We start from the raw sequence: 11,583 nt of genomic DNA, 5'->3' as shown, positions 1-11,583 counted from the left end.
GATATTGATATGATCTTTTTATCGTATCTTTTTTAATATACACTATTGTTGTAGTTGCCAATTGAGTTAAACTATTTAACTGGTTTGGCAAAATATTTTATTAAGTTAAATATCTTTAGTTATTAATATTCTTATAATTTCTTATATATATATATATATATATATACATATATATATAAATAAATTGGTCATGAAAATGACAATTTGGTAAATACGACAAGAAACTATGGCGAATGGTTGTGGTATTCCCGTAATACTTCCCGACAACGCGTAGAGCAACCGGCAAATTCCGGTGACTTCCGATCACCGACAAACTCCCAACCGAAAAAAAAAAAAAGAAAAAAAAAGAAAGAAAGAAAAAACCACTCATTACTGATTAGAACGACAACAATGGCTCTGGCAGCCATTTTTAAAACCTTCCATTGCTTCTCTCATCATCATCACTCACTCCCACATGCTTCCAAGAAACGCCTTAACCTTTCGATTTCTGAACAATCCCGAGATGAATGTTTCCTCCTTCTCTCTTCTTCCTTCTTCCTTTCTCGGAATCCCCGTTTCTTCCTCCTCCTGATTCTCTGGTCACTTTCTTTTCTCTTTTTTTCTTCCATTGTTGATGCCATTACTTCTTTTTTCTCACTTTTCTGTGTTTCCCTTTTTGACTCAGGACATTGCAAGGGAATTCAGATGCTGTACTGCTGCTGCTCCTGCTGCGTCCGATTCTGTTTTTGTTCTGGTGCTTAGATCTCATTTGCTTCTTTTGCTTTGCTTTTTCTTTCCCAGCTTTATTCCCTCTTTTTCTTTTTCTTTGGGTTTATCTTTTACTGCTCTCTAGATTTGGTTTCCAACTTCCTCTTCTTTTGTTTCTAATGACCTTCGACTTCGCTTTGGAACTATGGATGCTTTCTTCTTTTAACCTTTTTTACGTTCCGTTTCTTGAATCTAGCGTTTCTGTTATGCAATGTGAGATGATTATTTGTTAAAATATTTGGAAATCTCTTTTTCTCTTTAACTCTGTTTTGTTTTTTTGTTCTTGTCGGTGTAGCGAGAGACCAGGTTTGGGAGTTGTTAGATCCTTGCAATTATGTTTTCCAATTAGTTTGAGGATACAGAGTATGGAATTCCTTCTATAGCTGTAATATTCTGAATTTCTTTGTACCTTTTGAATTAATTTGAAGAGGATGGTGATTGAATGTTTGATTGCTGTAATCCTTGATTGAAGTTGGCTGCTGTTTCTGACTTTGAGATTATGATGGATTTAGTACATTACGATGAGCGACTGCTCATCTATTGCTTTCAATTTTCGAAGGAGCCGAGTCAGAATTCAGCATTTTGTTTCAATTTGAATTTTCCAGATTCAAAAATCTAAAGATGACCTTGTAGTTGTTTGCCGTTTTCTTTCTACAGTTTCATAAGAGGGGTCTTTTTTTTTTTTTTTTTTGGTTCATAAATTTTTAATTATCATTGCTATTTGATTTGTATGGGAAATAATAGTTCAATGTTGATGCTTCAATCATGTTGCTAGCATGGCTTCGTTTTCCAATTTACTATCCTGTGGCTACGTATTACTGTTGCTCATTGATTTTTATTTTAATTGCAGGTTTTAAGATAGTTTAACACCAAGAATCGCTCTGAGGATTTATCTCCTGAAGGCTTGTTGGAACCATATACTGAACCATCTACAATACGTTTGATCATCGTTAACCTTCTTCCTATTTGTAATTGTTGGAAGTTTGAATCTCTTAAAAATGAAAGAGATGGACAAGAGAAAAACTCCTGTTAAGAACCAGAGTAAACGAACTCCTAGAGCAGAGAGGAAAGAACGCAGATCACATCAAGAGAATAATAACAAAACCGTGGAGGCTAAAGAATCCATACCAAAGGGATCTCATATGAAGTCGAACAGTTTAGTTAGCGAGTCAAACACAAACATGAAACCCTCCGATGTTCATCAAAACTTGGTTATAGATCATGTTGCTGATGCCAACAAGTTTGAGCCGGAGAAACATCAAGATTCTGAAGCCAATGTGATTGCTGAAAGGGGGAATGAGAATGTTGTGGATAATAAATGTACTGCATTGGAGAAAGATGTAAATCACAGGAAGGAAGAAATTTCAGACTCAGAGACCATGACAGATTCAAATTCATCAAAAAGTGATTCGTTGACAATGAAGGAAGAGAAAGTAGAAAGGGCTTCAAATTTTCCTGAAAATATTTTAGAGGATAACAGTTCAGATTGCTCTCTTCAGAATTCGAGTGAACAGTTTGATCATGGAGTGAATAAATCACCATCCGAGGAATTATCTTGTACTCCAAAGAAAACATCAAATTCAGATAGAGACCCACCAAGAGTTAAAAACAAGAAGTCTTCCAAAAGCAATTCTAGGAGTGCAAAAATTGTGCCTAAACCTTCATCAGAGTCTTCTGAAGGAACTGATTACCAGATTGTTGATGAGGTAAAAGATATTGAAGTCTTGGATGAGGCATTAAATGGCGTTCTCAGCATTAGAAACGGTGCCGATACTAATGGTGACCATGACAATCAGGCTGTTTCTGAACAAAAAATTGAAGAAATGGAAAATAGAATTGATAAACTTGAAGAAGAGTTGAGAGTTGTTGCGGCTCTTGAAATGTCTCTTTATTCAGTAGTACCAGAGCATGGGAGCTCAGTGCATAAAGTGCATACACCTGCTCGACGCTTGTCTAGAATTTACATTTATGCTTGCAAACATTGGTCTCAAGACAAGCGAGCCACAGTTGCAAAGAACATTGTATCGGGGCTAGTTTTAATTGCTAAATCATGCGGGAGTGATGTTCCGAGGTATATTTGCTATTACACTATCGCAGTTAATTGGTATTAAGTGCTGTTGAGGGGTGAATGTTAACAAATAATATTTCTTTGGCTCTCTTAGGTTAACTTTCTGGCTATCAAATACTATTGTGATGAGGGAGATAACATCTCAAACATTTGGCAGCCTTCGTAGCTCAAACCCATTGAAAATTTTTGTTGATGCCAACAACAGTAGTCAGAAAAATGGTTGGAAGCCAACAGCCGTTCAATGGAGGAATAGTTATGGCAATAAACAAGTAAATTCATACATGCAATCTGTAGAGGATTGGCAAGAGACGGGAACTTTTATGGCCGCATTAGAAAAAGTTGAATTCTGGATCTTTTCTCGGATTGTTGAGTCTGTTTGGTGGCAGGTATTGTAATCTGTTTTAGTTTATTTACTATAATCTTGGTAATATTAAACTTGATAGTTAATATCTTAATTTCCTTTTCCCTCGGTGATTGAATTTCTATTTTACAGATTAGTTTATGCTCATCTCTTTGATCCTCGTAATTCTATATTTTCAGTCGTTAACTCCGAATATGCAACCTCGAGATCCATCCAGAAACAAAATCAGGGAACGGTTAATGGGACCTGCCTTGGGTGATCAGCAGCAAGGGAACTATTCAGTTAACCTTTGGAGAAGTACTTTCCAGGATGCTTTTCAACGACTCTGTCCTGTCCGAGCAAGTGGTCATGAGTGTGGCTGTCTTCCTGTTCTAGCAAGAATGGTAAGGAGTATTCAATAAAGAAAAGTAGAACAATATTGTTACTTAGCAGTTTTCCTTTTATGTGGGACTTCAGAATATGATTCCACTTTAAAATATATTTCAATTCCAGCCACTAAAGTTGGAAGATTAATTCATTTCCAACCTTGGATCAGGTTATGGAACAGTGTGTTTCGAGGTTAGATGTGGCAATGTTTAATGCTATTCTTCGTGAGTCTTCCCATGAGATTCCAACTGATCCTGTCTCAGATCCTATTGTTGATGCCAAGGTTCTTCCTATACCTGCTGGAGATTTGAGCTTTGGATCCGGTGCACAGCTAAAAAATTCTGTAAGTATAATTCTCCCCACGACATCTTATAATTTAGATATTTAGGATTGTATCAGGTGATAGATATGTAAACAATCATGTTTGGTCTTCAAGCATCGAGTATCCAAATGCTGGGCCTTTTGGTATCGAGTTTACGATTGAAATGTTTAATTTCTCCTCTCCAATAGAACTAATGAGATAATCCAATGATTTGGATTTCTGTTCAAGAAGCTAAAGGATTAGTTTTCTGCGCATGGCTGATCAAGAATCTTGAAGTAAGTGATCACTAGTAGATGCTAAATTGAGGTGCGCTGCATCTGGTGCAGGTTGGAAATTGGTCTAGATGGTTAACTGACATGGTTGGCATTGATGCTGACGACTCTTCGGTAGATCAACATGGCAGTGACGATGACATTAAACCTGATGGGGATGGAAGACCCCATTCATTTCCTCTACTTAATTCGTTGAGTGATCTCTTGATGCTTCCAAAAGATATGCTTACGGATCGTTCAATCAGAAAGGAGGTCTGTTTCAACCTTTAACGCTTACCATTTCTTTGACATTATTAATTTACTTATTTGACCATTTGTTTTGTGATCCATAGGTCTGCCCTTTGATTAGTCTTCCGCTGATTACAAGAATACTTTGTAACTTCACTCCTGATGAGTTCTGCCCCGATCCCGTTCCAGGAACCGTCTTGGAGTCTCTTAATGCTGAGGTAAAACAAATTTTTCACGTTCCATAACTTTATGCTAGGATATCTGAACCACAAAACGTCTAGATAGTTTTGAGCTGTTGGGTTTTGATTCTTGTTATCATTACTGTGAACTTGTCATCATATTTTTGTCCAAACAGAGTATTGGCGAACAGAGAGTGTCGGGTTACTCGGGGAGGAACTTCCCCTACATAGCTGCTCCAGTTTTTTATATTTCTCCTTCAACATCGGACGTGGCAGAAAAAGTTGCCGAGGCTGGAGGAAAATCCCATTTGGAAAGAAACATCTCTACCATTCAGAGGAAGGGATATACGAGCGATGAAGAACTCGAGGAACTGGATTCTCCTCTATTGTCAATTGTCGATAAATCAACATCAACTTTGTCTTTGACATACAATTCTCTTGGTAATGGCGGTACAACGCTCAACATGAGGTACAAACTCCTACGAGAAGTATGGTCGGTATGACGAATGCTCAAATGATTTTAGTATGTATTTTATCTACAGCATATATACATTGTTTCTTTTATGAAAGATTCGAATTTGAATGAGATATATAGAAATAAAATAGGGGGAAGTGTTAGCCGATCTAGATTATCATAGAAAGTATCGGGTATCTCAACCGAATTTTCTTGTAAATTGGATTTGAGTTTTGTTCTTATATATAAATCATGAACACCTTTATATAAATAGTTCTAATTAAAATGTTTGTATATTTAGTTACATTTTCATTTTCTTATGTGTGATTGTGGTCGTAAGATGATAAGTTTAGTATATCTGTATTTGTAGAAAGTACTTTTATGTGTTAAATTTCCATGAAGTTATTCTATGGTGGTTTTTGTTCAAATCACTTTTTGGATAGTTGACTTTAGAGCCATTCTTTATAAAAAGAAAAAAAAGGTTCAAATCAGTTCGATTATTTAAAAATGATTTTTGTTATCAAATATTTTAGATTTCTAGAAAAGTACTTTGGCCATAAAAGAATCTCTTGGAAAGTTACCAAACAGTTTTGAGAGACGATTTTTAGTCGAAGATTAAATCATTTTCTTGTTCTATAACATTAATAAAATAGAGTTTTTTAAAAAAATATAACAAGCGGAAAAAATATCTACATTGTATAGAATAATTTTGAAAACAAAAAAAATTCACAAGCCTAAAGAGAGGAATACTAAAAATGTCTCAATCAAAACGCGATTAATCGGTCACATGCGGACATGTAATTTTTCTTCTAAACGATCATGACATGCGATCGTGAAAGAAATGATACGCGATTGTGTAGGAAATGATATGCGATTGTGTAGTTCTTTTTAACGATGAGAAAAATGTTTTGTGTAATTCTTCTTCTAAACTATCATGATATGCGATCATGTAGGATATGATACACGACCGTGTAATTCTTTTTAACGATAGGGAAAATGCTTCAAAATCAAATGATCGTGTTGACTAGGTAAGTGATCATTTAGATCAATTCAAAGTGATATTTAAACGATCTTGATATTCTAGAAGAAGAGCTGTAAGAAAGAAAGAGAAGATGAAGAAAGAAAGAAAGAAAAAGAAGATGAATAAAAATAGAAGAAAGAAAATCTTGAAGAGCTGAAAATTTTTGGAAGAGAAGATGAATAAATCGCAAAGAAGAAGAAAGAGAAATGACGAATCGTTCGCAATATCAAGGGTAAACCTGAAATTTATGAAAAATTTCTACCGACTACATGAACTTTTTGATTTTGTTACACGGGTCGTAAATATTCTAGTGTTTTGTTATATTTATGAAAATTAACCCTCACTAATAGAAAATAGGTTTTAATGTCATTTTTAATCAAGTAAAAAGTGGTGGGATGAGATAAAATGTCACACCCCTCCTCGAGCACCTCTTTGCTTGGCCTGACATGTGGCGTGAAATCAACCGATGCCGTCCACTTCAAGAACGACACCAGCTGATCCTTAACTTAAACCCTTAAACAGTAGATAACAATGGAAGCTAACACATAAATTTAAACACAATTGAGTAAAACCCTTTTCATTAAACAAACTTTAAATAAGTTTATACAAACATGACTTTTATTTACATAACCGAAAGCCAACTTTTACAAAACCTAAGTCGGATACCACAGAAAGACCAACTAAACATAAGTACAAACATCAAAACATATACGATAAATCCTTCCTCAGACAGATAGCAGCGATCCAAGCTCTGAGGACACGATCTCTACTTGGAAAGTGGGAAAACATTTTGAAGAGTGTGAACTAAATGAGCCTAGTGAGTGATAGTTTTTCTAGATAACTTTTCATAAACTTTTCTGAACAATAGTTCATAAATCCTTTGAAACTTTAAACGATAAACAATAACATGAAAGCTTGAACTTCAAAGTATTTAGGAAACAGTAACATAAATCCTTGTTTTTCCTGCTTGAAACCCAAGTATCTACTCTTGGGAGGTGGTAGAGATTACTCGATACCAACTCCAAACCTTAGAGATGGGCATCCTCAATCCCTGTTCTTGGGAGATAGACGTCCTTAGCTCCAATCCTGGAGATATATGTCCTTACCTCAATTCAATGGCACCCCTTAATCCTGGCCCGTTAAGGAAAATTTTGAGACATCTTGGTTTCGAGAAAAACATTTATAAAACCATAACCTTAAACTTCCTCAAAAACACCTTTTTGAATAAAGAGCCTTTAAATCTCATAATACTCAATCAACTCATTTTTCTGTAAACCTTAAACATTCCTCAATAAACAATATTCTTGAATGAATACTTTAAACAATAGCATGCTTGAAAATCATTCTTAAAATAGCTTAAACATTTAAGGTAAATCATTCATGAACAATAGCTTAAGAACATGTTTGAAATCACTTTAATAAATTTATTTTCACTCACTAATACAAGCTCAAGTCATTGGTATATAAATTTTCTCGATCTCTTTTTAACCTGAAATAATGGTAAAGTAATCCATTTTATTTCTTATGACCATGAAAATATCAAAAGTGTACTTAATATTTCTAAAAACCACAAAAAACTGTAAAAAATACCTTATGACACTATCTGGCGCGCATGGCTGGATGGCAGGGCCTTGGCGCGCGCGCTAACCTCATGCACAGGCATGCTACGCCCCTGGCGTCACGCATAGCCCCCATGCACGTTGCCTTCCTTGCGTGTAGGTTGTGCGTCCAACATATGCCATAACGCATCACTAACCTCCACTAGTTCTATCATGCATGCCCATCTCGCCTACCGAAGTTCATCACTCAGCCAGCCTCCACCTTGCCCAGAAACTAATTTTTTGTCCAGAAACACAACCCACAACTTATTTGAGAATTTTTTCTTCTATAAAGTTGCTTAGAAACATCTTAAATTGCTTACCTCAAAATTTCAGCTTCCTATTCTAAAGGATGAGCTTTGTAGCCTTCTGGAAGTACATCTTGCTCACATTCACCTGAAAACTGACCTTCTTCACTTTCTTCATCCCTTCACATTCACCTGAAAACTGAAGACAATCATCCCTTGCTCTAAATTGTCCAGAAGCCCTAGCCTACAAAATAGACTCAATTGGTGATCTTTTAAGAGTAATTTCAGCTAAAACACATTAGTGGTTTGGGAGCAATGTCCATCTGAAGTGACCTATTTATAATGGATCCTACATGAGCCTTTATTGACACCACCTACTTGCCAAAATCTAAATTAAGTATGCAAGGACACTTGTAAAGTATCTCAACAACTCCATCTCTTTATCATCTTACCTAACCAAAATGCCCAATGCTCAACAACATGCCAAAATGCCTTGTGTCAAACCCTTGCTAACCTTCAAGCCTTTCTCACATACAATGCTTTTAGCCCAACTTTATGCTGCCAACCTTCTTGTCTAGCCCATAAATACCTTGAATACCTTGACAACCTTCCTCACTTAGTGAAGCATACCTTAGCTGCCCATGATATCCATTTAGAGGTTTTTCCTGCTTAATGCCTAACTAAAAAGCCTTAGCCGTCAGACATGTCCAAAATGCCTACTAACATCTTTAAAGGTTATTTTCCTTCCCTTGGCCACCTAATGCACCATCAAAATAATCTCTAGATGCCTAGCACTTCAACCTTTGACAGTTAGCCAAAATTTCCTTCTTTTTCAATAATCATGACACACTTTTTATGACACTTTTTATCCTTAAGTCCCTTTAACACTTAAACTTCCAATCACTTCAAAGGATTTAATTTTTTTTAAGATTCTGGGTTTACATAAAATGTGTTGTTGAAAATAAAAATACGGATTATTTTTTGATGCAATTTTATTGATACAATTTAATTTTGCTTGACACAAATTTCACGTCGTTACTTAACGACAAATTTTTTGTGTCATTAAAAAATTTCCAAATGAAAAAAAACTTATTCCAAAATTTTTGAATTTCCTCTCTCACGCAATTAAAGTTAATCGTTGAAGCATTTTCCCTCTCTCTTTCTACCAAACATGCAAAGGAAAGTTGCCACACCCCCTCCCAAACTACCTGCTAGCTTAGCCCGGAAGACGACTTGAAGTTGATTGATACCGCCCTCCTCTAATGATACCTATTGACTTTGCTGAATTCTTGAACCTGATAAACATGCTAATATTACATATGAATACCTACATGCAACACAACACATCGAAACCTAGACAATCTATAGACATACAAGAAGTATAACCCTGAAATAACCGATTTACCAAATAAACCTGAACATCATAACCAAAAAAGATATCCAACTAAGGTTTACACAATCATAACACCTAGAGCTTATAAAAACTATAATTTATCTAAATCTTACAAAGACATATACACCATAATAAAACAGACTATGGATACGATTCACTTTGTATTTGATACAAACACAATGTTCCAACGCATTCGTGTAGGTGACATGCGAGTGAGGGTATCCTATGCAATGAGTTTGCATAAGACTAGACCAAAAAATAGTAACCATTAGATGTAACTTCATTAACTAGTTAGGTTCCTATTTTATAGGATGACCTAGGTAGCTTTGTCTTAATCCTGTATGTACTATGAACTCATGTTTGCGACGTATTGTCCTTTGATTTCTACGGGTAAGAGTGACTAGATTGCTGACTCAATACGCTTACTTAGGGATAAGACTGAGTAGGGAGCTGAGAATATAATCACACAAGATGAAATTTACTCATTCCCGACTTTAGGGTAAGTAAATAAGCGTTCTCTTAAATGTTCTCCCAAACCTCTCTATCGTTGAACCATAAACAGGTTGTTCATTATAGGAGCACTAGTATTTAAGGACTAGAAGTAACCTAGGGGTAAAATGGTAATTTACCCAACTAGTGTTACGAACACTTGCGAATGACTAACTTACTGGTATTGATTTATATCCGTGAACACAAAAATATATTTACAGTGAAAAGAGTTCAGTTGTGAGTCTTTTGGTGGAGTGTACACACAGTTAACGAATATTGATTAATGTGGTTAATGAATTTAGCCAATTAATCTCATATCGTTGTAGCTTCTAATATATAGGTCCATTAGGTCCCCTTCCTAGCTCGTAAAGGGTAATGAGATTTATCTGTATTGGTTGTAATTTGAAATGTTCAAATTTACTTTGAGAATTAATATAATGGATGGTGATACATTATGATATAAGATTTATATTTTAATTAAACTTTAATATATAAATATAATTTTAGATATGATTCGAAATTAATTTATGAGAGAATAAAATATTTAAATATTAATTTGAATTAGATTCATATTAAAGCTATAGGTTAAAATTTAATGCGTATATGATACATATTGAAATAATAGGTTGTGAGAGAAATTTATATTTGAATATGATTCAAATTTGGATTAAATTAAATATACGATATTTAGTTTAGAAATTAATTAATTGGAGAATTAATTAATAGTTTAGTTTAAGGTAAACTTTCCTAAATATAACAAACCACTTAAATATTTACGACCCGTGTAACAAAGCCCATAAATTTAGCAATTTTTTAAATATTCCAGATTTGTCATTCCATCATTTTCTCTTCTCTGCGATTTTTTATCGTTTTCTTCCTCTGTACTCATGCATTTATTCATCTTTCTATTTTTTTAGATTTGGGTAACCAAATCTATTTCTTTTTATTCCTGTTTCTTTTTTTTTTCATTGTATTGTCTTTCTTCTTTTTTTTTTTAAACATATGGTGTATAAAGAATCTTGGAAAAATTGGTTAGACATTTAAATTAGAGTATCTAAAAACTAAAAGATTGTGTATAAAGAATATTAAAAAAATCGTCTTCTTCTTTTCTTTTTTACGTAGATGGTGTATAAAGAATCTTGAAAAAATTGGTTAGAGATTTAAATTAGAGTAACAAAAATTAAAAGATCTTGTATAAAGAAAACTGAAAAAAATCGTTTATACAAGATTTTGAAAAAAAAAAATCGTTTAGATTTGGTAGCCAAATCTAAACGATCGTGTAGCCAAATCTAAACGATCGTATACCAAATTTTGAATTTTCTTTTATATTTGGAACCCCAAATCTAAACGATCGTGTAGCCAAATTTTGATTTTTTTTTTTAGATTTGGAACCCCAAATCTAAACGATCGTGTAGTCAAATCTAAACGATCGTGTACCCAATTAATTAAATGATCATGTACCAAATCGCGTTATCAAATATATTACGCACATTGTTGAATGAGCATTTTTGGTATTTTACACGGTGGGCTTTTGGGCTTTTTCCATTTTCGGGATTGTTCTATACAATGTAAATACTTTGCCACTTTTTTATATTTTTGAAAAGACCCCTTAGTTTAATTTTATGGTTTAGATTTGACTACACGATCGTTTAGATTTGAGGTTCCAAATCTAAAAAAAAATTCAAAATTTAGTATACGATTGTTTAGATTTGGGGTTCCAAATCTAAAAAAACAACAATTCAAAATTTGGTACACGATCGTTTAGATTTGGCTACACTATCATTTAGATTTGCCTACACGATTTTAAACGATTTTTTTTTTCAAAATTTGGTATAAA

General features: G+C 34.3%; 1 protein-coding gene and 1 long non-coding RNA gene across 3 annotated transcripts; one reads left to right on the top strand and one right to left on the bottom strand.

Moving 5' to 3' along the window:
* Positions 1 to 366: 366 nt before the first annotated feature.
* LOC103486172 (uncharacterized) lies at positions 367 to 5,268 on the top strand. Of its 2 annotated transcripts, XM_017044101.2 has the most exons (10): positions 367 to 578; positions 665 to 733; positions 1,043 to 1,110; positions 1,598 to 2,818; positions 2,910 to 3,201; positions 3,356 to 3,559; positions 3,712 to 3,885; positions 4,191 to 4,388; positions 4,469 to 4,582; positions 4,720 to 5,268. In XM_017044101.2, exons 4-10 carry the CDS (start codon positions 1,746 to 1,748, stop codon positions 5,044 to 5,046), a joined length of 2,382 nt encoding a protein of 793 aa, XP_016899590.1. In that variant the 5' UTR covers positions 367 to 578; positions 665 to 733; positions 1,043 to 1,110; positions 1,598 to 1,745; the 3' UTR covers positions 5,047 to 5,268. The 2 variants fall into 2 exon arrangements, with proteins under 2 accessions (XP_016899590.1, XP_008442265.1); XM_008444043.3 differs by lacking the exon at positions 1,043 to 1,110.
* Positions 5,269 to 7,419: 2,151 nt separating this feature from the next.
* LOC107990578 (uncharacterized) lies at positions 7,420 to 8,147 on the bottom strand. The gene is made up of 3 exons (XR_001762243.2): positions 7,940 to 8,147; positions 7,609 to 7,851; positions 7,420 to 7,507 (listed from the first exon to the last, which is right to left on the bottom strand). It is a non-coding gene; the product is annotated as an uncharacterized LOC107990578 (long non-coding RNA).
* Between the last annotated feature and the right edge of the window lie 3,436 nt (positions 8,148 to 11,583).

This window comes from Cucumis melo, chromosome 8 (assembly GCF_025177605.1).
Source record: "Cucumis melo cultivar AY chromosome 8, USDA_Cmelo_AY_1.0, whole genome shotgun sequence".
NCBI classification, from domain to species: domain Eukaryota; kingdom Viridiplantae; phylum Streptophyta; class Magnoliopsida; order Cucurbitales; family Cucurbitaceae; genus Cucumis; species Cucumis melo.
This window is presented reverse-complemented; position numbering and strand designations above follow the sequence as displayed.